The sequence below is a fragment of the Megalobrama amblycephala genome, linkage group LG21 (genome assembly GCF_018812025.1).
Source record: "Megalobrama amblycephala isolate DHTTF-2021 linkage group LG21, ASM1881202v1, whole genome shotgun sequence".
NCBI classification, from domain to species: domain Eukaryota; kingdom Metazoa; phylum Chordata; class Actinopteri; order Cypriniformes; family Xenocyprididae; genus Megalobrama; species Megalobrama amblycephala.
In genome coordinates, this window is record NC_063064.1 from 28606701 (window position 1) to 28633284 (window position 26584).

At 35.9% G+C, this 26584-nt stretch overlaps 1 protein-coding gene across 10 annotated transcripts in view; it reads left to right on the forward strand.

The window, feature by feature from the left end:
* Positions 1–26584, forward strand: part of epha8 (eph receptor A8) — a 122980-nt gene that overhangs the window by 34532 nt on the left and 61864 nt on the right. For 8 of the 10 annotated variants that reach the window (XM_048172357.1, XM_048172361.1, XM_048172358.1 and 5 more), the window contains one exon: positions 17305–17369. In XM_048172357.1, the coding sequence (XP_048028314.1) occupies positions 17305–17369 (65 nt within the window). Of the gene's footprint in view, positions 1–8701; positions 8882–9683; positions 9878–17304; positions 17370–26584 lie in introns of all 10 variants that reach the window. The other 2 variants (XM_048172365.1, XM_048172366.1) reach the window with 2 other exon arrangements.

Consider the following 26584-nt stretch of genomic DNA (forward strand, 5'->3'; position numbering starts at 1 on the left):
ATATATATATATATATATATATTATTATTATTATTATAATTTTTTATTTTTTTTTGTCAAATCAGCTTTGATAATTAAGATTTTTTCAAAAAAAAAAAATCTAAATTTTAAGGCAGCCAGGTAACTTATTTTTCAATTGTTTTTTACAGTATATATATATATATATATATATATAAAGTATAATTCTGACTTTTTTCTCTAAATTGCGAGATATAAACTTGCAATTCTGACTTCTTTTCTCAGAACTGAGAGATATAAACTCGCAATAGTGAGTTATAAAGTCTGATTCTGAGGAAAAAAAGACTGACTTTTTTTCTCAGAATTGCGAGTTTATATCTTACAATTATGACTTTATAACTCACAATTCTGACTTTTTAAGTCAGAATTGTGAGATAAATCACAATTATAGCTTCTTTTTTTTATTATTATTCAGTGGCGGAAACACGCTCCAATAAGGAAAACGTCATGAAATGATTTATGTGGTTGAAAACTGTTACTTTTTAACTTGTTTGCTACACCACTTTACATTTTTGAAGTTCTTAATTCAAAAAGTGTTTCATAACTAAATGAAATCAGCATAAATGCAAATATTTTACTTCCAAGAACTAATTTCTTCTTCTTCTTCGTTTTTCATAATTTTTGGTGTCCTTTTTTGTCACTGGCCTGTTTATAGAATTTTTCAGATTCGAGTTTAAATACAGATTTATTGTGACATCAAGTCATATTTAGTCTTTTTGGGGGGGCTCTTCAAGTGTTTTCTGGTGTCTGAGATTGAATTGGGGAATATTTTGAGTCTAGAAGATTCTTCTGTGTTCCAGCTTGCTCTGCGTCACAACGCAAAACAATGTGATTCAGTGCTCTTGAAACTCCGTCTGATGCTCAGTGATGGATTTCTCCCTCGCTTTTCATGGTGGAAATGTATTTTAAACCTCATAATCTGCACATAAATCAAAGGTTTAACCTAATTCAGTGATGGGGTGAACGTGGTGGAAGTCTACAGCGAGATCTCCACAACCAACACTCTCGCAGCAATATTGATGCTTCGCGCTCGCACATTCATCACATTAAAAGGTGACGAATAAACTCATCATTTAAAGCGAGCGCAGATGATACAGAAGGTAGAAAAATTAATAAAGATTATTTGAAAGAGAGAAGAGCAGCCCATTCTGAGGAAAAAGATTTATTTAATATCTCTTTCAGCCCGTTGCATCAGCGTACAACAAGTTTTTTAGGTTGCGGCCCAGATTATTGGAGAAAATATCTGGCTTGCGCACTAAAGGTTTAATAGAGGTGTGAGCGAGGCTTGATATTTCTCATATACGTTAAATAATTACCAGCAAAAACTTGTTTACTTAAACAACACACTTTCCCGAGGCTTTTAAACCTGTGGAAAATCAAGTTATAGTTTGGTGATGAAAGAAATAATCTCTTTTTCCAAGCTTTGAGTTTTGACATTGTTTATTTTTAGACTTTTTTATTGAGAAACGTAATAGTGCCAGAGCCGTAGTGTCATATCAGTGGCGACGTGGCTTTGAAATGCATTGCCCATTTTCAGTCGAGCGTGTCTTGTCATTTCACGGGGTACGGCTGAAATTGTCACACGCGTACGCGCCGTTCTATCAGCGAGCAATCGTTTAGTATCTTCTCTATTGTACTGGACTTATTTCCATTAAATGCTATCAGAGTGTATAGATTCACCTCAGTGCTTCCATTGAATGGCAGCCCAACACTAAAGCCTTTTATATGGATTAAAATATGTCTATCTATGACTGTCAAAAAAGACTTATCGTTGTTCATCTGAGAAAGACTTGTGTTGCGACTTATCCTGACTGCTATATGAGAAATCATGCATTGCTGTAAGGGATTTACTGATTTAGTCAAATGATTTTGTCTGACATGCTGAATGCGAGCACAAATCGGGCTTATGTTTGTCAAGCCTAGGAAACTCTGAAGAAATTAAATAAAGTGAATTTATAAGCAATGTAGATTTCGGTTCCCTACAGAGATGGCACAGGCCTCCCAGAGAGCATAAAGATGATCTTTCTGTGACTTTGAGGTGTATCTTTTAGAAACAGACAGACACTTTAATTATCAGAGAGCTTGGTGGGCAGGAATCAGTTCGAGAAGAGTGTAAAGGCCTGTTCTATGGAAGCTTGTTTCCGCCACTAAATAAAAAAATTAAAAAAGGTAATTGTGACTTTTTATCTCACAATTCTGACTTTTTTTCTTGCAATTGCGAGATTTAAACTCATGATTGCGAGTTATAAAGTCAGAATTCTGACTTTATAACTCACAATTCTGACTATAACTCACAATTCTAACTTTATATCATGCAATTCTAACTTTAGAACTCGCAATTCTGACTTTAGAACTCGCAATTCTGACTTTATATCACAATTCTGACTTTATATCACGCAATTCTGACTTTAGAACTCGCAATTCTGACTTTAGAACTCGCAATTCTGACTTTATATCTCGCAATTCTGACTTTAGAACTCGCAATTCTGACTTTATATCACGCAATTCTGACTTTATATCACGCAATTCTGACTTTATATCACAATTCTGACTTTAGAACTCGCAATTCTGACTTTAGAACTCGCAATTCTGACTTTATATCTCGCAATTCTGACTTTAGAACTCGCAATTCTGACTTTATATCACGCAATTCTGACTTTATATCACGCAATTCTGACTTTATATCACAATTCTGACTTTATATCACGCAATTCTGACTTTAGAACTCGCAATTCTGACTTTATATCATGCAATTCTGACTTTATATCTCGCAATTCTGACTTTATATCACGCAATTCTGACTTTAGAACTCGCAATTCTGACTTTATATCTCGCAATTCTGACTTTATATCTCGCAATTCTGACTTTATAACTCACAATTCTGACTTTATATCTCGCAATTCTGACTTTATATCTCGCAATTCTGACTTTATAACTCACAATTCTGACTTTATATCTCGCAATTCTGACTTTATATCTCGCAATTCTGACTTTATATCACGCAATTCTGACTTTAGAACTCGCAATTCTGACTTTATATCTCGCAATTCTGACTTTATATCTCGCAATTCTGACTTTATATCTCGCAATTCTGACTTTATAACTCACAATTCTGACTTTATATCTCGCAATTCTGACTTTATATCACGCAATTCTGACTTTAGAACTCGCAATTCTGACTTTATATCTCGCAATTCTGACTTTAGAACTCGCAATTCTGACTTTAGAACTCGCAATTCTGACTTTATGTCTCACAATTCTGACTTTAGAACTCGCAATTCTGACTTTATATCTCACAATTCTGACTTTAGAACTCGCAATTCTGACTTTAGAACTCGCAATTCTGACTTTATATCACAATTCTGACTTTATATCACGCAATTCTGACTTTAGAACTCGCAATTCTGACTTTATATCTCGCAATTCTGACTTTATATCTCGCAATTCTGACTTTAGAACTCGCAATTCTGACTTTAGAACTCGCAATTCTGACTTTATATCTCACAATTCTGACTTTAGAACTCGCAATTCTGACTTTAGAACTCGCAATTCTGACTTTAGAACTCGCAATTCTGACTTTATATCTCGCAATTCTGACTTTATATCACGCAATTCTGACTTTAGAACTCGCATTTCTGACTTTATATCTCGCAATTCTGACTATAACTCAGAATTCTGACTTTATATCAAGCAGTTCTGACTTTATATCTCGCAATTCTGACTTTATATCTCGCAACTATAACATTAACGGCATAGAGAAACGATATCATTGAAATCACTTTCAGAATGATTTTTTTCCAGCTGATGAATTATTATAAACATTAACAGCCAATCAGAATCCATTCTGCTTTAAAGTGGCAGATGACAACTTAGAATAAACGGAACAAAAGTTTCTGCTGGTGTGGATGCTAATGTTATCGTTATAGTTATCATTCTTGTTAAACGGGCCTTAAGACAGAGATGAATTCACTTTAATTCATCTGTAAAGTCAAAATGGGCTTTCTAATAAGAATTTGCTAGTTTAGCATTACATGGATATGTAAGAATGTTAATATACAGTCTGTTTTTGTGTTCAGTTGACACTGTTTTGGCAGTCAAGCATATTTATTTTTGTATTATAGAAATATGATTTATTATAAAACCGTATAAAACTGAAACACTAGCCATGTTTATATGTACACTTTTTTGTCATTCTGATTAAAATCATTCCGATTGAAAGATTCGGTGGACTGTTTACATGAGACGTTATCTAATCCGATTTGGTGTTTACATGTACCGGCGCTTTCAATCGGAATTGACTTTGTGACATGCGCACATTAGCTTACTGTATGTCCTGTTTGCCACCTTGTTTTCCTGTCAACATGGAGCGCCATTATTTCTTATGCATGCTATTTTTATGTAAAGTGTTGCTCTTAATCAAGCAGCAACAGCGTGAATTTGTAGCATATTACTGCTGGAAGGAAAAGACGGGCACAGGAATCTGACCTTTTTGGTGGCTGTGCATCTCTAAGGAGCATCTCAATACTACCCCTCCCTCCGAAGAAAAGCAGAAGCGTGTGGATGAAGGTCCGTAGTAATGATACACTGAGTTGCTTCAGTGTATTTAATAAATGTGTTGTTTCAGTTTTACTCCAGTTTGATTTTGCTGCCGCAATTGTGCATTCTGACGACCCCTGGCCTCTAGACGTGATGACGTTGACGCAAAGTAAAGGTGCCCTAGAACTTCTTTTTAAAAGATGTAATATAAGTCTAAGGTGTCCCCTGAATGTGTCTGTGAAGTTTCAGCTCAAAATACCCCATAGATTTTTTTTTAATTCATTTTTTTAACTGCCTATTTTGGGGCATCATTAATAATGGCAGTGTTTAAAAATGAAAATAGCGATGGCTCTCTTGTCTCCGTGAATACAGTAATAAACGATGGTAACTTTAACCGCATTTAACAGTACATTAGCAACATGCTAACGAAACATTTAGAAAGACAATTTACAAATATCACTAAAAATATCATGATATCATGGATCATGTCAGTTATTATTGCTCCATCTGCCATTTTTCGCTGTTGTTCTTGCTTGCTTACCTAGTCTGATGATTCAGCTGTGCACATCCAGACGTTCTGCCCTTGTCTAATGCCTTGATCATGGGCTGGCATATGCAAATATTGGGGGCGTACATATTAATGATCCCGACTGTTACATAACAGTCTGTGTTATGTTGAGATTCGCCTGTTCTTCTGAGGTCTTTTAAACAAATTAGATTTACATAAGAAGGAGGAAACAATGGAGTTTGAAACTCAGTGTATGTCTTTTCCATGTACTGAACTCTTGTTATTCAACTATGCCAAGATAAATTCAATATTTAATTCTAGGGCACCTTTAACTCGTTTACATGGCAGAATTTTTATTTTGTTCGGTTTATAGAAAGGCTTATCCCACCTCTCTCAAACCGATTACAATTTCATTCGGTTTGGGCATTTTTATTTTCCGATTGAGGTGTTTATATGGAGCATTTTCATTCAGATTGGACTTTTAAACCAATTACAATGCTCCATGTAAATGCACCTAATGTTGGTTTTAACTTTTTTTGACTGTTTACTTTAATACTTGGTAATGCTGTTAGATACCTGAAAAATTATTTTGAATATTTTTTTCTTTTTTAAAGCGATGTTTATTTCATTGAGAAACACATAAAGAATAATTGAAATATTTTATTTTATTTTATGACACACTTTATAAGTATATTTTTTATGTATACTTTAAAGTGTTTCTCAATGAACATAGCTTATTTAATTTAATTTAAATAATGTTACTTTCTAAATAAAGGAGCGTGTTCAATATTGTATCAGGTTTTATTAAAATTTGTGTTGTAGTAAAATTTCATTGGTAATATTATAGACTTCTGAAATTGTTGTATCATGTTAAACTATCACTAGTTGTGTGATTTGGAAAAATGTAGGGCTTGACTTGATTTTATCCATCGTGAATTGAGTGGATCATGAAAAGTGGGCATTACATAATAGAACTGATCAGATATTTTCTCGAATTGTACATTGAGACTGTCAAAGGTCTGAACCAAGAACTAGTGAACATTAATTCTCCTCTCATTACTGCTAGAATGATACTGGATGTTCCACATAGTAGTTTTGCTGTACTTTCCCTCATCCAAAAATAGCTTTGCAGGTCTTTTCGCTGCTCCAGCAAACAAGTGAGCAAACACTCCCCGAGGACCGTCCGGCTTTGACGCCGCGTGGCCGTTTGTGCCCACTGTGTCCTCCAGGGACAGACGGAGGCTTGTGTTCATGTAGCCTATCTTCAGGTCTTCGCTCACCTCAGACTGAGGAGAACACGAAGCACTGGCGTAAACCGATCCGTCAGACACACAGTCTACCGAAATAATTGAAGTGTGAGCCGTGGATGAGAACAGACAGACATGTGTGGTACAGCGGGGGGAATTTATCTCAGTTTCTGAACACCATCAACAATTCATTACAGTTCACTGAAGTCATCCTCAACTAAAAGCAGTCGGATATATTCGACGCTGGCAAATAGTGGCGATCTAATGACCGTTTCGTACGAGCGTGATGTGTTTTCAACAGAGGGCCTCTCCGAGGATAGATCATGAAATGAGTCCTCAAGGATTTCTCCGCTTCAGATGATAAGATGATAAACAGAATGTTGTTTTAAACGCGAGCGTCGTGTCGCTCGCAGACTCCCCGCAGCAGCTCTCTGTCGAGCGCGAGGGTGTTTAGACGTCCTGCCTTTGTTGTTTTCCTTGTGAAGTGTTGAAAGGATGTGTCACTTCAAACAGAGAGAGATGGCCGGTTTTCCGCCTGAGAAACAAAAGCACTGGCACATAGTCGCTGTGTGAAATCCGAAGTCAACTTAATTATAATGGAAAAACAATATTTGTCAGATCAGCTTCCTGGTTAGGAGTCCTAACGTGAAATTTGCCTTAATCAGTTGCAGCATGCTGAGAGGATTAGATAACTAGGCAGCTGAAAACAGCCTAGACTAGTTAAGCTTCAGGTTTATTTCTCCAGTTTCAGAATGTTTACTTCAAATACTTGATAATGCTGTTAGATATCTGACAAACTATGCTTACATTTTTATCTTTATTCTGTTTATAATATTTTGGTTCTATTTCCTACAGCAAGGTTTTATTAATTTGAGAAATGTTTTATTTATTTTTTTATTTATTTTTTTATTTTTTTATTATTTGGTTTTTGTTTTATTTTGTTTTATTTTATGATTTGGTTTCATTTTATTTTATTTATTTGTTTTGTTTTGTTTCATTTTATTTTTTTGATTTTTTATTTTATTTTATGTTTTGTTTTGTTTTATATTTGGTTTTATTTTATTTTATTTTATGATTTGTTTTATTTTATGTTTATGTTTTGTTGTTTTATGCTTTGGTTTAATTTAATTTTATTTTATTTTATGATTTTGTTTTGTTTTATTTCATTTATTTGTTTTGTTTTGTTTTATTTTATATTTGGTTTTGTTTTATTTTATTTTATGATTTTATTTTGTTTTGTTTTATTTTATGATTTTATGTTTATGTTTTTGTTTTGTTTTATTATTTTATTTTATTATTTTATTTTTGTTTTAATTTATTTTATTTATTTGTTTTGTTTTTGTTTTGTTTTGTTTTGTTTTATGATTTGGTTTTGTTTTATTTTGTTTCATTTTATTTTATGATTTTATTTTATTTTATTTTATTTTAGCTCAATACTTGGTAATGCTGTTAGATTCTTGATTTATGATATTATCTGTGTTCTATTTTGAGAAACATTTTTTTGTTTTGTTTTATCATTGACATGTAAATGTTTCTCAATTAATTAAAAATTTATTTTGTAATTTAAGGTACATAATCAAATTTCTAAATGAAAAAGTGTATTCAATATTCAATATTAGCTTTTGCTGTGGCACCAAAGTTTGTATTGAGAATAGTGAAATTTCACTGGTATTAGTAGTAAAGACTTCTGAAATTTTCATATCATGACAAACAATAACTTGTTCGGTTCGGCTTGCTTTGTCACACCCAGGGCCGTCCTTACAGCATATTCACACGTGGTTTTGCCATTAATGCTTCTCATTTACTTTGAATGGGGGACGTCACGTGTTGCCAAACCTTTGCGTCGCTTCACTAGCATTGCTCTCGGCAGAAGTTGAAAAATTTTCAACTTTTCAAGCCACAAAGCAGGCATCAGCCAATCAGATCGCCTTATTTAAATACCCTAGCACAGACGCTAGCCAACTGCATTCATGCAACACCAAAAAGAAATGTGATTGTCACTATGACGGTCGCGTCAGCACCAAGCTTCAGACACACCCTCTGTCTAGCACTGATGTCGACGTCCCATGTGAATGCAGCGTTAGGGTGACGCAACTGGTGCGCTTTTGGGGGCCCCACGGCAAACAGATGGCCCCACCCATCCCAATGTGATCGTGAACAGACCGACCAAGGGTGGGGGCGATGCTTGAAGCGGCTCTGGTCACACCTGTAAACAACTGAACTTTGTGTGTCTATAGAACAGAATTAAGTGCTCAAAAGGAGTGACCACTTTATTTAACTGCAGTATATGGCCAATTAGTAAGGAAGAAATAATGATATTTTCCAGGAAGGTAAAAAAACGTCCTTGTTTTTGAGTTGTTTGCTGTTATGTCTGTGTGTGTTCCTTTCATAGAGCAGAAGAGCAAAGGAGGAGCGAAAGTGATAGTGATTTGACTGATCAGAATGGAATCGGTCAGCTGTTGAATTACAGCCATATGGATGTCCTGCCTATCAAAATTCATCTTAAAAACTACATCAGCACTTTGAAAAACTGCATCTGTTGATGTTGCTCCATCTGGAATAGGCACAGAAGGTACAGATAGCTGGTTTAAAATTCAGTTTAGAAGAATTTTGCTCATCCTATTAAGATACATTGGGCTCTTAGCATTGTAGTTGCATTAAAGAAAAAGAAAAGATATTTACTAGATACTTTTGAATAAAATTGTAGTACAGCACACAAGATGAGTTACATTCTGAAGTGTAATACTAATTGTTAAACTTCGTTCAAATCCCTAACCAAATTAGCAATTTGTTCTTTTAAAAAAACACATTGTTTTGAGCATTTGAAAATGTGCTTTGGATAATTAAAATTCAAAACAAAACAAACAAACACAGATATATATATTTAATTGTCTTGTTGATTCCTCCCCCGTTTGCATTATTCAAACGTCTGTTCATTAAAAATACATTCCGTAATGATAAACATTATGTTCCTATTCCCATCAGGATGGCATAAATATTGCTGTCTCTTTAGGAAAAGCTTTACATTTTTAGCCCAGAATGCATTGTGCCTAATCTCTCTGCTGGTACATTTTATTTTATTTTATTTTATTTTATTTATCAGTGACAGTTTTTTCCAGTAATTAAACATTGCTAATTTAATTTAAATAGTGTTTAACTTTCTAAATGAAGAAGTTCATACTGTATATACACACTTCTTCATACACACTATATACACACCTCTCATATATTTATAAATATTCCTGTCTCGTTAGGAAAAGCATCACATTTCTGGCTCAAAATGCATCATGCTTAATTGCTCTGAGACATTTTCTGCACTTTCTGAGACCAGTGCTTCACCTGTGCTGTTTTAGACACTATAATTTCTCCGTCAGTGACCCAGTGTTCAGGCCAGAGCAGCCCTCCATCAATCCTCAGGTCTGATAGACGCTTCAGCCTGAAAAGCCAGAAGAACTGAACGTGGAGAACAGATTTCAGGGTGTTAAAGGAAAAGATGAAAAAGTTAACCACTGCCCGCGGGACGTCTACGTTTGTGAATGAGCGCAACTGTAAACTTATTTCAGAGCAGGTCGGTGACTTTTCTGTTTTTGATGGATAGACACTTTAAAAGTACATTTTCTGAGGGGGCAAAAGATTAACAATTGTTTTAAAAAGTGTACACCTAATTCCCTGGAGAGATGCTTTTGTTGAGGAAAGGCATTTGTCACCCTTGACAGGCATCTCCATGTGTAATTGTGACATGGGCTTCTGAAATTGGCTGTAGTAAGAGCCCCTAAACGGCCCGACATTGAGATTAGTATTGGTATTACTTTGAAGCTACAGGGGCAATATCTTTTGGCATAACTATCAGATGATATTTCATGTTTTTATATCATAAAAGGTTTGGGGTTGGTAAAACCTTTGTATGTCTTTGTAAGAAGTCTCTTATTCTCATCAAGGCTACATTTATTCAGTAAATCCAGTAAAAACAATAATATTGTAAAAATATATATATAATTTAAAATAACTGTTATCTATTTGAATAGATAATTTCTTTGATGTTATAGCTGAATTGTCAGCATCATTACTCCAGTCTTCAGTGTCACATGACCCTTCAGAAATCATTCTAATATGATGATTTGCTGCTCAAGAAACATTTATGATTATTATCAATGTTGAAAACATTTTGTGGAAACCACAACATTTATTTAAAACAGAATTTTTTGTGACACTATAAACAGTAATGTATGTTTGTTTATATGATTTATTGGCAGCACTATTTTTTTTTCTAAATTTATATTTCATTTATATGTTTTTATATCCAAAATCTTGTAAATGTAAAATATTCTTAACAATATCAGCATAAACTCTTATCATTCTTGGCATGAATGCATTAAAGTAACTGGCAGTTATCTTTGAAGACCAGTAATAATGATGTTCTCTTTTGATAACATAATAATTGGTAATATATACACGTCACAGTCAGAACAGATTTCTTTTTTGAAGATTATTGGTTCCTCGCAACTTTATAGTTTTACTGATTGTTGAATACAAATCAGGTTAGACAAACCTACTAGAGCACTGTTTAGAGATGGTTTAAAAAGTGTGTTTCATATATATATATATATATATATATATATATATATATATAAAATATTAGTGTGTGTGTGTGTGTATGTGTGTGTGTAATCAGAAAACAGCAAGGATTTATGCTGATATTGTCCTAGGTATTTCCAAACTTTTGGAGGAGTTTATATCAAACCAATATATATATATAAATGATATATTTATATATATATCAAACCAATTTCCTAAAATGAATCAGACTTCTCAACTTTGAGGAGACTTGTTTGATTATTATGTTAGGTTTCTCAGCTACAGTGCACAGCATAAATGAGTACACCCCCTCTGAAACTTAACAAATTCAGCAATTACACTTGACTTAGAAAACATGTTAGGGTTCTTTAGAGATATAACATTCTAGCAAGTCTGTTTGATCAATTACCAAATAAGCATGTCAAAATTATTCAGGAAAATAAGGTTTTCTTAGCAAAGTGACAACATGTTATGTTGCAAAAATGAGCACACCCTCTTGAAAGTTACTAAATAAAAAAATTCTGGTGTATGTTTAAGGCAATTTTTGATCAACAGGTAAGTATGTTGAACCAAAAGATTTAAAGAGAAGTAATTTCTTGACAATTAAAAGTGTTATACAGCCCACTGAATCATTCTCGGACTTAATGCTGACAACAATGAAAGCACTTGGGAGAGAACTGTCAGGAGACTTATTTCTTAGCACAAAAGAGGACAGTGGTGCAAGAGGATTACCAAATCATTGTTTTAAGTGTGAAAATATAGCAAAAGTAACACAGAAATTCAAAACCAATGGACTTGTGACAAGGCCCCTGAAATAATCAGGCCTTTGTTTTTAAGCTTTCATTTAGTGATGAGGGATTTATTTATTTTTTTTCCTAGACAAAGAGCAGGAGAAACACCAAGCGAGTGTCTCAGAGCCAGCAAAAGCTATGAAAAGAGTGACTGTTTATCTCACAGAGTAAGATGCAGCATGCAGAAATGACATGCATGGTTGTTGTCCTTACTGGAACTACCTACTGTAGCCAAGGCCCATATTTACAAAATATAGACTTTTGGGATTCCATATTCTGGTCTCATGAGACCAAGTCAATCATTTTGGATCTAAAAACATCCAAAATGTTCTGGTGTTGCTAGAGGAGGAGTACAGTGAGATGTGCCTGGTTCCCACAGTAAAGTTCAGTGGTAGTAAAGCTCTTATATAGGGATAGGGAGTTATGCTTTATCAATGTAGTCATGAATTCTCACACCACTGTGTATTTCAACATGACAATGAGGATATGCATTCTCCCAAGGTGAAAAACCTTCTGTGGACATGTATTGCACTCAATTTTTACACTCTTGAGTGCCTGTGGGGGATTCTGTAGAGACGAGCTGAGCAACTCTTCCCATTAAAGATCAGGGCATTTAAGGAGCTCATCATCCAGGAGTTAAACAGGACAGATGTGACAATTTGTCATGAACTTGTTCACTCCGTGACAAGAAGGGTCAGAGCAGTATACTTAAAATTATGGAGGACATAATAAGTACTAGAATATTATACATTTGTTGAATTAACTCTAAGGTGAACTCATTTCTGCAATCCTTCATTTAAACAAAATTGGCAATTTTTTTTTTTTTTTTTTTTACAGATTAATGATATATTTCTCTGTTTTTATCAAATGTATGTTTAATATGTACATTTCAGTTCTGCCATCTATTCATGAATTGCATTAGGAATCATTAAGAAAATACATCTTTTGTATTTGTTCAGAGGGGGTGTACTCATTTATGCTGTGCACTGTATAAAGCTGCATGTACACAATGCAGTGTGACAAAAAATGTGAGGTTTTGTCATGCTGCACTGCTACACACACATCCTTAGTTTTAAGTCTGTGACAGATAGCCTTAGAATGTAGTTAACTTGCACAGTGTCATTTCCAGTGCTCTTCTAGTGTATGAAGCATGTTGACATACAGATGCTAGCACTTTTGTCCTGTAGTGTGCACTTGGCATCACTATTTTGTAAGCAGCTGTGCTACTGTCACACTACGGATAAATGTTAAGCTAGTAGCAGCGCTGCCGCTACTTTTAGTTTGTTAACCCTCAACACTGGATCGTAGGAAGGAGCCAAAAAGCAAGAAGGAAAGAAACAGCAAAAGAGAGAGAGAGAGAGAGAGAGAGAGAGGCCATCTGTTCCTACTTTCTGACCCAGTGCTCTCATCAAAAACAGCCTTTCCAAATTAGAAGTCCAATCACTGAGTGCACTAATACCACTGATTACAACACGTGCTCCCTGCGAGCGAAGGACAGAAAAAGAGAGAGATCAGAGAAAGCTGAAAAAGTTCTCTAAGTAGAAAATTAACCAAAGTGATGACATTTAAAAGAAGTGGGAAAAAAATTGCACAGACAACCTGTTAATGAACAGAATGAGAGAGGTTCCCTGGAGTACATGTAAAATACAAGAAGAAGAGCAGCTCATCTGGGGCCTGATGTATGGTCAGTTCACATTAATGCATTTCATTCCTTTTTAAGGACAGAAATCTAAATAAATGACCTTCGTTTAAAGGGGTCCTTGATTATGATTTCACTTTTTTAACTTTAGTTAGTGTGTAATGTTGCTGTTTGAGTATAAACAACATCTGCAAAGTTACGACACTCAAAGTTCAATGCAAAGAGAGATATTTTCCTTACAGCAACAAATGGCTGGTAGGGACTACAATGAGCTTCTTCACAAACCCTAAAATTTACATAAACCCTGCCCCCGGGATGTTGGGCTGCTTTAGAGAAGAGGAAGAGTTGTTGTAGTAGAGTGTTGTTGTCATGCCGTCATTTTACGCCGGACTGCTTCACAAACGAGGGTCAATTCAACACTGGATTTGCACAAAAGATTAACATGACGGCACATGCTAGTGGATGAGTTGAATCAACTCCACAGCAACTACATAAATTTATCCACTAACCATTCAGAAACGTCCAGTTTCATTCTAAAAGTTGTAACTTCTTCCTGAGTCTCTCCATCAGTGTCGACTCTGGTTTGAACAATGTAAGGCTGAACACCGTTACTGACAATCCTCATTTTGGCTGCGTGAGATTCTCCAGCTTTGTTGTTGTTGAGCTGTTAAAACTCCGCCCTCTTCTGGAAAGGGGGCCGGGAGCAGCAGCTCATTTGCATTTAAAGGGACACACACAAAATTGGCAAAATTGTCATCAGAGAAGAAAGATGTTAGTGCATTTTATATTTTTAAGCATTAAAATATGACAAATTCTACTTTGCACTTTTTTATTTTTCCCTTTTTTTTCCTTTGAAATACTGTGTTTACTAAATAATGTAGTATTGACAGTGTAAAGATTTAATCTGAGAGTAGTTTTATTAGGTGTCATTAACAAACTAGCCAGCATTTGAGAATTACAAAAGAATATTTTCTGAGTTTTCACTCAAATAAAGATCAATCTGTTATGTGAGTTTCAGATGGCAAGATACTCTGTATAATGACAGACACAGCGGTAGTCAAACAAATCATTGGTCTGTGGAAATGTCTCTTGACGGCTGTCTGGAGAGATTTGATGACATATAGCACTGCAGGTGTGCTGTATTGTGAAGGTTTACAGTGCCCGTATTATGCTATTTTAAAGCTTCCTAATTTAGTTTTGGAGGTCTCCTACAGTAGGTTTACATGCATCCAAGGTCAAAAAACACTTTAATTTTAGTATATACATTACAGCATCACCTCTTTTCTCACAGTTTCTGAAAGGGTTTGATAAAAGATTCAGTCTCTCTAAACCCCTCCTTTCTGAGAGCCTACTCTGCTCTGATTGGTCAGATGGCACAGTCTGTTGTGATTGGTCTACCGCTTACAGTGCTTGACAGAAATGAAATGCCCATTACCATATCTGAACTACAGCTCCAGATCTTCCTCAGTACTTCATACACTGATGCGAACAGTAATAATGGTGTCTGTTTTACCATATCAATCTCCCTTTAAATACTCAAGAATAATTTGTTCAATTTTATATTATTTATTTGAAAGAATTAAAAAATAAGTTTCATTTCTCTCTTTGTATTGTTCAACTGGTCGAGGTTGATATGGGATTTAGAAAGATATTAGTAATAAGTAATCTCTTTTTAGAGAGAGTAATTAGTACAGTAATCTAATTACACTGTTGAAGATGTAATTAGTAGCTAGTAATTAATTACTTTTTTAGAGTAACTTACTGCCCGTATTTGACCTCCACAACATTGTTAAAAATACCTTTGCAGTTGAGCCGCGTATAGACGTAATAAGTCAAATGTGAAGGTAACGGCAAGCTTAATTTGTTGTTTTGTGCTACCTATGGGACGGCGAAGCCGGTTTGTGTTATCTGTTAGCGCGGTACCCGACACACGTCCATGTGGCAGCTGGCGTTTTTTCAAATTGAAGGTGACTCCTTGTTTACCCATTTCCAACTAGTTGGGTGCACTGAATGTAAAGCAGGACTCAGGGTCTCTGGGCTTATGGGGGGTAAAACTGGGTCAGGTGAACGTCTCACGCCGACTCCTCCTCGCGCACAGATGGGCACATCTGTCACAGCTTCCCGCATCAAGTGTCACGCCGGCAGCTCAGGGCCAGACGCGCAGCACCTCTCATGTTTCCCAGATGGATGGGAGCAGGAAGATACAGTTTACCGTGTTTATCTGTGAAAGAAATCTAGCATGGTTTGGCCCTCAGATACAGTCATGGAGGGAAAAAAATGCTTGTTCCATGGTGACCTTGATTCGTACCGAAAACAGGCTAGGTGTCTGGTCATCAATAAAGCCGTGGGGACGGCCCACTGCATATGTCAATGCTACGGCTCTACATGCTTCATCATGCTATGTTTGTGCCTCTGTATAAACTACACAACAAGGAATGATCGTCTTAATCTGTACTTTTGTCTTGTTTTTCAGTAAAAATATATAAAAATGAATGCTATCAAATCGATTAATCGCATCTAACACACACATATATATATATATATATATATATATATATATATATATATATATATACTATATTATATTATATTACACGCAAACCTCATTTTAGATGTGATTATTGTGATTAATCGATTTTACAGCACTACTAAAATATTTGGTTTTTATACATTACATTAAATGGTATATTTGTTAAACAAGAGTCAAACAAAATATTCACTTAAAAAAAAACATATCAAGGGGCTATATATAAATATAATTATTAATACAATTATTAATATTGATTAATTATATAGACTACCACTTAAAAGTTTGGGATCGGTAAGATTTTTAATGTTTTTAAAAGAAGTCTCTTCTGCTCACCAAGGCTGCATTTATTTAATTAAAAATACAGTAAAAACCGAAATATTATTACAATTTAAAATAAATGTTTTCTATTTGAATATATTTTACAAAGTAATTTATTCCTGTGATGCAAAGCTGAATTTTCAGCATCATTACTCCAGTCTTCAGTGTCACATGATCCTTCAGAAATCATTCTAATATGCTGATTTGCTGCTCAAGAAACATTTGTTATTATTATCAATGTTGAAAACAGTTGTGTACTTTTTTTCAGGATTATTTGATGAATATAAAGTTCAAAAGAACAGCATTTATCTGAAATACAAAGCTTTTGTAACATTATACACTACCGTTACTGGGTCAGTAAGAATGTTTATTTTTATTTTTTTTGAAAAGAAATGAAAGAAATTAATGCTTTTATTTGAATACTTTTTTTCAGCAAGGATGCAGTAAATCAATCAAAAGTGGCAGTAAAGATATTTATAATGTTACAAAAGATTATATTTCAAGTTCTTTTGAACTTTCTATTCATCAAAGAATCCTGAAAAAAAATATTATACACAAATATTTTATACAATTGTAAACAATAAATGTTTCTTGAGCAGCAAATCAGCATATTAGAATGATTTCTGAAGGATCATGTGACACAGAAGACTGGAGTAATGATGCAGAAATTTAGCTTTAAATCACAGAAATTAATTACATTTTAAAATATTTTCAAATAGAAAACATTTATTTTAAATTGTAATAATATTTCACAACATTACTGTTTTTACTGTATTTTTAATTAAATAAATGCAGCCTTGGTGAGCAGACGAAAATTCTTTTAAAAACATTAAAAATCTTACCGATCCCAAATTTTTGACCGGTAGTGTATATAATATATTATATAAAGTGTATTAAATATAAAATATATAAAGTGTGTGTGTGTGTGTGTGTATATATATATATATATATATATATATATATATATATATATATCAAAGCAGAAAATATGTTACAGTATACAGTAATACAGATTTTAGTAAAGAGAAGATATCAAAATATGCTATGTGCATCATGCTCATATAACTGGGTATGCTTCCAGATGTAGTTCAAGAAAGTTCTTTTGAATGTCTTTGTAACATATTTTTATTTTCAATTTACAGTGAATCTCCTGGACACAACCAAAATATCAGGAGACTGGGGTTGGCTCACATATCCTTCACATGGGGTAAGAAATGTCTGTTTCTTCATTATTATTTGTGTGTTTTGAAATTTTGATGCATTTTTTACTTCAGCAAAGTGCATAATTATTTATGTTAAGAGGAAATTGTTTATACGTTGGCATCGTAGAGAGTGTGAACATTGCAGTCTTATGCCGCTTTCGAGTTTGTTTTGTTTGTTTGAACTGTCCAACATGTCAAGTTTGGGGTGGACTACCTGTTTGTTCGAAGAATGGCAGATGAAGTGTTTGCAAAACAAATCGATGATTATTATTTCAGTTCTTTTGAATGCCACTATGAACTTGCTCCGCCAGCTCAAGACAATCAGATTTCTGATTGGCTCATTTAGTCATTTTCATTTCATAGAATTGTCTTTCTCAATGACTATAAACCTGCGTTCTGTTGCACGATCACTGTAGCCGTTTCTAATTTTATGATGAGTATAGGTTATGTTATTAAAACTGTCTTGTTAGCAGTGTTAGAGCCTGTGGCACAGAGAGCACATAAAGCAGCTTTAAAGTCAGCATGAAATCAAAAATGACCTATTTACTTTATTAATTCACATTACTGGTCTTATTGTGAACAGCTGGTGCATATAAATAATTCCAAAGGTCTTAGTAATCTTTCATCAAAATGTTATAATTTGCTTCACCTATGAAACAACTTTTTGTACACAGAGGTTAAATTGGGCCAGAATGATTCAAAAATAGGGCAAAAATATTTAAATGAAATATATATATCATAAACACACACACAATTTAACTAATTCCAAACTCTTCTGTCCCGTTTGACACATTATTCAGCAGCTCTCATCTGTACCATAAAAGAGAAAGAGACAGAGGTGTGTGTGTGTGTATGTGTGTGTGTGGGTGAGGAGAGGACAGAGCAGGAGAGGAAAAAGAAAGGCGATGTTCAGAGTTGGCTGCATTTGCATATTCTAATGGAGAAAATGATGCATGGGGTATTGAATTAGCGGCGCACAAAGTGATCTAAGCGTTGAACTGTCACAATTAGCGAGGGTGGCTGTCAGAGGCTGATGGCGGCGTGATGTCCCTTAGAGTGAGGCGCCTTCCCGCCAGGCGACAATTACAAAACCGTGCGACACGTCGCAGCCACTGATGTACTGCAACAATCCCGCCATTATCGGCTCGCATGTTTAACGGTGGTGGAAGTTCGTGGAACACAAGTAAATTCCTTCTATCAAAGCGGGAGAGTCTTTGAACAGGATTTGGAAAGGGTTGTTTGTCCATTACTGTATGTTGTCTTTAGTGCTTGCCTGTGCAAAAGTCACGTCTATGATGGTATATAGTTATTTAGAGATTGTTTTGTTCTCGGTGGTCTTTAAATGTTGATACGATATTCTGGTCTCCAAATATGGCTCATGTCCCTCCTTCAGTAACTCTATTGGGTGATGAGACTAGTGTACACAATGTGAAAATTGTAAGTGTGTTTGCTTGGAAAAGTTTGGAAAGCTTGGAAAATCACAACTCTCTTCATCAAGTCACGAGTTTGAGGTGCATCAAACTGCCAAAATCACGTGAACCATTGAAATTTTGAAACACTTATGACGTAACGAAGCCTTGTTTACTGAAGTCACGTGACTTTCACGCTCCGAACCACTGATTCGAAACAAAAGATTCGTAAAGCTTCGAAGATTCATGAAGCAGTGTTCTGAAATCGCCCATCATTAGATATTGTTTTAAGTCATTATTTTGTTTTTTTTGGTGCACAAAAAAAGCATTCTTGTCACTTCATAACATTATGATTGAACCACTGTAGTCACATTTAAAACTGTTTTAAATATGTCTTTAGTAGCTTTCTGGGCATCTGAAAGTGTTAAGTGTTAAGTGAAAGTGTCTGAAAGTGACTGTTACGTAACAGTTGGGATCATTAATATGTACGCCCCCAATATTTGCATATGCCAGCCCATGTTCAAGCATTAGACAAGGGCAGGACGTCTGGATGTGCACAGCTGAATCATCAGACTAGGTAAGCAAGCAAGGAAAACAGCGAAAAATGGCAGATGAAGCAATAATAACTGACATGATCCATGATATCATGATATTTTTAGTGATATTTGTAAATTATCTTTCTAAATGTTTCGTTAGCATGTTGCTAATATACTGTTAAATGTGGTTAAAGTTACTATCGTTTATTACTGTATTCACGGAGACAAGAGCCATCGCTATTTTAATTTTTAAACACTTGCAGTCTGTATAATTCATAAACACAACTTCATTCTTTATAAATCTCTCCATCAGTGTGTAATGTTAGCTTTAGCCACGGATCACTATCGAACTCATTCAGAATCAAATGTAAACATCCAAATAAATACCATACTTACGCGATTAGACATGCTGCATGACGAACACTTTGTAAAGATCCATTTTGAGGGTTATATTAGCTGTGTAAACTTTATGCTGTTTAAGGCAAGCGCGAGCTCCGGGGGCGGGGGAGCATGAGAATTAAAGGGGCCGCAGCCTAAATCGGCTCATATTTAATGATGCCCCAAAATAGGCAGTTAAAAAATGAATTAAAAAAAATCTATGGGGTATTTTGAGCTGAAACTTCAGACACATTCAGGGGACACCTTAGACTTATATTATATCTTTTGAAAAGACATTCTACGGCACCTTTAAAAGATGCATTAAATTGATCAAAAGTGGCAGTAAAGACATTGAAATATTACAAAATATTTCTATTTCAAATAAATGCTGTTCTTTTGAACTTCTCTTTTGAAAACCCGCCTCCCCTCACTCACTTGTTTCATTCGCTACGGATGAATATTGTTGGTGTTACAGGGCTTGAATTTCAGCATGGGATTGTGTGTAATATAGCGCATAATTTTACTAACTTTCACAGAATTTGTTCTCACACCCATAGTGCACACACATAAAACCTCCTCTCAGTACTAAATTGAGTTCTTTTTCGCTGCTTATTTTGTTTAAACAGTCAAATACACACAATAATGTCAAAATGTCAGTCTTGGCGAGTATTCATGTATACACAGTCAGTTATGTTTTAAGTTAACATAAACAGTTAAGAAAGAAAAAGAATGTGTAACAGTATAATGAATCCATGCGTCATGTTTTAAAGTGACAGCAGCCTAATATACCTTATGAGATAATATTAGAAATATTTATATGGCAGTTTTTCCCCATGGTATCAATGTCAAAAATGCTGAGTGACTAGAAACTTTGTAAAACCACTAGCCACAAGCCCTGTTCACAATATTACATTTTTTTCTGTATTCATGATCAAGTAAGAGACTTTTTTAAAAAAGATTAAAAAAAATCTTACTTTAGATATAATTATCTATATCAGTATGGCTCAATGTAATTTTTACAATTCAATGAAAACCATGTTTTATGTTGCAGCTGCTAATAAAGTTACTCGCCAAAGCCTATTTTACTCCTATTTGACGCTTTGTATGTGTTAGGTTTGTATCCTGGGTGAGAGAGAAAGCGCAAGAGAGAGAGAGAGTTTCTGAATGACAAATGAAATGGATTTCCTCCCTTACAGAGAGCGCATTTACTACGACCTGAAAAGGTAGAAAATGGGACATACATAATTCACTGAAGTGCGCTTTCAGTGCAAGTCAACAAGCAGTAACGCAGTAAAACTGCTAGATAACGAGCATCCCCGTTTGCATTTGCCCTCTAATTACTGTTTGTTAAATGTACTCTCAGCGAATAATGCAAACTATTTACTTGAACTTTGCCACCGTATTTCATTCGCATCCACTCAGTCACATAAACACTGAAGGCCTGGAACAGCGATTAAACCGCCTCTTGCGGGAAGCAGGCAGTTATTTCTTTTTCTCTCAACTGTAAAAATAATTTCCACAAATAGATTATGTTAGCGTGCATATTCGCACTGGCACAGAAAACACCTCCTCCCCAATTATTACTTGACAGCTACCTAAAATTAGTGGCGTACTTTAACAGTGCGGCATTAGTTAGTGTACCTGTCTGATGTGACTGCGACGGTCCCCACTGAAATGAGCCCTGACAAATGCATCTCATTTACACGCTGCAACGCTCCGTTAGATGCATAAACTCGTGTTTACTTCTCTAATAGCTGTACTTTTATTTTTTATGTGCATTAAACTTCAGATCTGTTGACTCTAAACACAAATACAGCTAATAGGTAAAGTAAAATAAATTAAATGTTTTTAATATCTAATTTGTTTCATAAGTCTCATATGCTGGACAGCAAAGAGATTAAATGGAGAGCAAATGAAGCCTTAAAAAAAAAGAAAAAAAAAAGCATTTTTTCTGCTTAGAAAAAGACCCCACTAAATTCACATGCACCTCCTACAGAATTATTGGCAAATGAGATGCAGGAGACTTATCCATTTGTTCTTCATTTAATCCAATCACTTTCCCATTACATCTGGATAGATGGATGGATGAATGGATGGATGGATGGATGGATGGATATATGGATGATTTATGGATGGACAGGCAATAGATGGATGGATGGATGCATGGATAGATGGACTGATGATAGATGGATGGATGGATGTGCAGATGGAGGAACAGACGATGGATGGATGGATGGATGGATGGATGGATGGATGGATGGACGGACAGACAGATAGACAGATGGATGGATGGATCGATGGATCGATGATAGATAAATAGACAGATAGACCAATAGATGGATGAATGAATGGATGGAAGGGTGGATTGATGGATATATGGATGATTTATGGATGGACAGACAATAGATGGATGGATGGATGCATGGATAGATGGACTGATGATAGATGGATGGATGGATGGATGTGCAGATGGAGGAACAGACGATGGATGGATGGATGGATGGATGGATGGATGGATGGATGGACGGACAGACAGATAGACAGATGGATGGATGGATCGATGATAGATAAATAGATAGACCAATAGATGGATGAATGAATGGATGGAAGGGTGGATTGATGGATACATGGATGATTTATGGATGGACGGACAATAGATGGATGCATGGATGGATGCATGGGTAGATGGACTGATGATAGATGGATGGATGGATGGATGGGCAGATGGAGGAACAGACGATGGATGGATGGATGGATGGATGGATGGATGGACGGACGGACAGACAGACAGATAGACAGATGGATGGATCGATGGATCGATGATAGATAAATAGACAGATAGACCAATAGATGGATGAATGAATGAATGGAAGGGTGGATTGATGGATATATGGATGATTTATGGATGGACAGACAATAGATGGATGGATGGATGCATGGATAGATGGACTGATGATAGATGGATGGATGGATAGGCAGATGGAGGAACAGACGATGGATGGATGGATGGATGGATGGATGGATGGATGGATGGATGGATGGACGGACAGACAGATAGATGGATGGATGGATCGATGATAGATAAATAGACAGATAAACCAATAGATGGATGGATGAATGGATGGAAGGATGAATTGATGGATGGATGCATGGATGATGGATGGATGGATGATAGATAGATGGATAGACTGACAGACGATGGATGGATGGATGGATGGATGGATGATGGATGGACAGACAGATAGACGGATGGACAGACAGATAGACGGACGGATGGATGGATGGATGGATGGATGGATGGACGGACAGACAGATAGACGGATGGATGGAAGGACAGACTGACAGACAGGTGGATAGATAGACGGATGGATGGATTTTTTTTTTTAAATATATTTTAAAATATAAAAAAATACTTGTAATATAAGCAAAAATTATGAAGGCAAGCAAATAAGTCATGACATCATCTACCTGAGCACTCGAATGCACAAATATTTTCATTACAACGTGAGTGGAGTGGAATAAAGAACGTGATCAGCGTGATTGATATTCAAAAAGATAAACAAGCGCTGCTTTGTTTATGGTTTGTATACATGCAGTCTTTGTTTCACTTTCCCTTTTTGAATGACGAATATAGACAAATATATCTGCTTAAATAGACAGTTATCTCCTTTATACACAGGCGCAGGACGCTCGTGCTAGTTGACAGTCGGCTGAAGTTCTTTCAGTGTGTTCAAGCACATATTTTTTTCCCCGACGTGAGGCGACAACACCGTCGGCTTTCGTTGCCGCTAGTCAGGTTTGGTGTGTCCCGGCCTTGAGACCTCCACTGAGCCTCCTGAGCAACATCTGAGCAATAAATGATTCCTCTGAGACTCCACACACACTTCCTGTTGTTGGTCCAAACAAAATGCTCGTACATGCCGATCACGTAGATGGTAAATACAGTTTGTTTGGTAGTCACAGGCCTGACCCTCATGTTAAAGCGTACGCCGCTGTCTGCTGGAATCGGTATTGATGGATTAAATACTTCAGCCCGCTTTGTGCCCCTGATTCCCATTTACAAAAGGATTTGCTGCATGGACACTTTCCTCTATATCCATTCGTCTTTTTCGAGGATTCGGCACTTCCATTTCCTTAAAATTCAGTCTTCTTCTGAATGCTACGTGACTTCGCTGATGTGTGGCACGCCACACAATGCATGCTACCATCAGGGACTATAAAGAGCAGAGCACAAAGAGATTAGACTTTTGTATTTGACTTTTTTTATGCCTGTGACGTATTCCCTGCCACAGTGGAGGGGCCGTCACGCAGTGAGTGCCTCGTGGGTTTGATGATAAAACGTTTTCCGTGGCAGATTGTGTCACGCGAGGAGGAGTTCTTCAGCTCCAGGTCACTTTACACACTCACTGAGCACAGCTATAAGAAAATGTAGCATATGGTTAAATCAAATCTGTCATGTGCCTTATCATATATGTTAGAGTTAATGCTTGTTTGGACTGGATTAGATACTTTAGACCAGATTGAAGTTTACTTTCATTGATTTATTCTGTAAATGATATCTAAATCGTATCATATTTAGAAGCAGGAGTTTTCTATCATGTACTGTAAGCTTTATCTCACTCATGATAGTAACAAATATTATATTGTGCTCTCTCTGACAGCTGCTTGACACATTTCATTTATATCTCCATCTTGGCTCCTGGGAGGTCTGGAAGCTTGTCATATCTCACTTTATCGGTCTTATTTTATAGCAGTTGTAATCAGTGGCAAGAATGTAATGTTATAGGAATGATTTTAGCAGTGAAGATTGACATCGATTACATGAATATCTCTATAGTGACTGCTCCTGATAGACATGCAATGAGTTAAACTGTCTGTGCATTACTTTGTGGGATTTCGTTAATTACCACAAGGATGATAACTATAATGATAATGATAAGAGTCCACAAACACAAACACAACGATAACGGCACAGAGAAACTGTGTCATTGGAATCACTTTTACAATACATATGTATGTGTATATATATGCTTTTAAAAGCTTGCACTATCACATCTTAAATTAATTATAGTGTATCTTTTCATATGTTTTTGTGTGCACATGGCTCTTTTGTACACACAAGTATGAATGGGAAATGAGAATGGGCTGCATTCTCAGCAGTAACCTGACAAAAGGAATAAAAGCCATCTCAAACTCCGGCCCGGGGAGATGGATTAAAATTGGATTAAACCAGCACCTTGACTATGAAATCCATCACGTTCCCTCATGCAAGTAGGAGGCTTATGGAAGTTGTGCAAGCATAAAGCAGAAAGGAGTGATGAGGAGCTGACATGGACTGAAAAATGAAGAAATGCTGCGCTTTTTAACCTACTCTAGTGTGTGCAGTTCACTCCTATTGTATGTGTGTATAACCCAGGGTTTGACATGGATCAGGTCAGGAAAATTAGAAGTGGTACTCGCTGGACTTGGCCAATTGACCCTTAGCCAGGAGTTTGATTGACAGGCGATCTAACCAATCATAACGCAGAATCAGCCATTTTGTCCGACAAAGCAGTCAGGGGAGTTAGCAGATAGGGCTGGGCGATATGGCTGAAAACTGTATCACGATATCAGTGTTTCATATCGGTCGATATCGATAATTATTGATATTTTTTATGACCCATTTAAAATAAGGACCAGGAGAAAAATATATTACATTTAAACATTTTTATTTTAAACTTAACCTTCCTCTGATCATAATCCCCTCAGTTATTATGACAGAAATGTCAACAACCATGGAAAACTCAAATAACTGCCATACTGGAGAGCTGACTTTTCCTCTTTTATTTACAATTTCCTCGCTCGCTGCGGCACTCATTTTCTGCTTATCAGTCACCGGTTACTAAAGAGGAATCCAGCACAAGACAACGATATGGCGCAACCAAACTTAATACTGTTACATGATTGGCTGTTAGCGTATCACTCCCTACGTTGCTAGGTTACCAGAGTGCCTTTGTTAATGCAACCAAACTTGCTTAGCAACCTCTGTTTTCTTCCGACGAAGAATAAAAAATATCGAACATTTTATCGAACACATTTATTGATATCGATCACATGTCTATTGCGATACATATCGTTTTATCACCCAGCCCTATTAGCAGATTAACGTCTGTAGACTTGAACTTGAAAAATGGTGTGTACTGACATCTTTCCACGATTGAAACAACATTCCTTCTGATGTTCATTCATGTTTATTTGATGCTATAAATGAACTAGCAGGAAGAGATGATCGGTTCACGAGTCGTTTGAACTGTCGCGTTGTCAGTGTTCTCTTTGCTCTGTATGAGAACATGATGTGTGGCAAGAGATCGGCATGGCTTGTCGGACGTAGCAACAGTAACTAAAGAGGGCGAGTCTTTGCGAATGGTCAATTCAGTGACATAAATGAAGGAGGAGCAAAGATTAGCCTGCACGTTCACTCACTACACTCTTAAAAATAAAAGTTCTTTATTGGCATCTATGGTTCCTGTAACATCCATGGAATCTTTCCATTCCACAAAAGGTTCTTTATAGTGGAAAAAGATTCTTTAGATTTTTAAAATGTTCTTTAAACTAAGAAAAAATGGTTCTTTTAAGGACTGATCGCTGAAGGGTTCTTTGGGGGAAACGAAAATGGTTCTTCTGTGACATCACATCACTGTGAAAAGACCCTTTTGGAAGCTTTATTTTTATCAGTGTATGGTATGTATTATAATAACGTTTTTTTCTACTTAACAATAGAACACTTAGGCCATTTTCAGACCTCTAGATTGTTTGCTTTTTCCAAAATGGGGACTTAATTTGTTACAATGTTCTTCTTGGTTCGGTTCGCTTTCACAAGGCAATATTTCAAAGTGTACCAAAATGTGTTTATGAGAA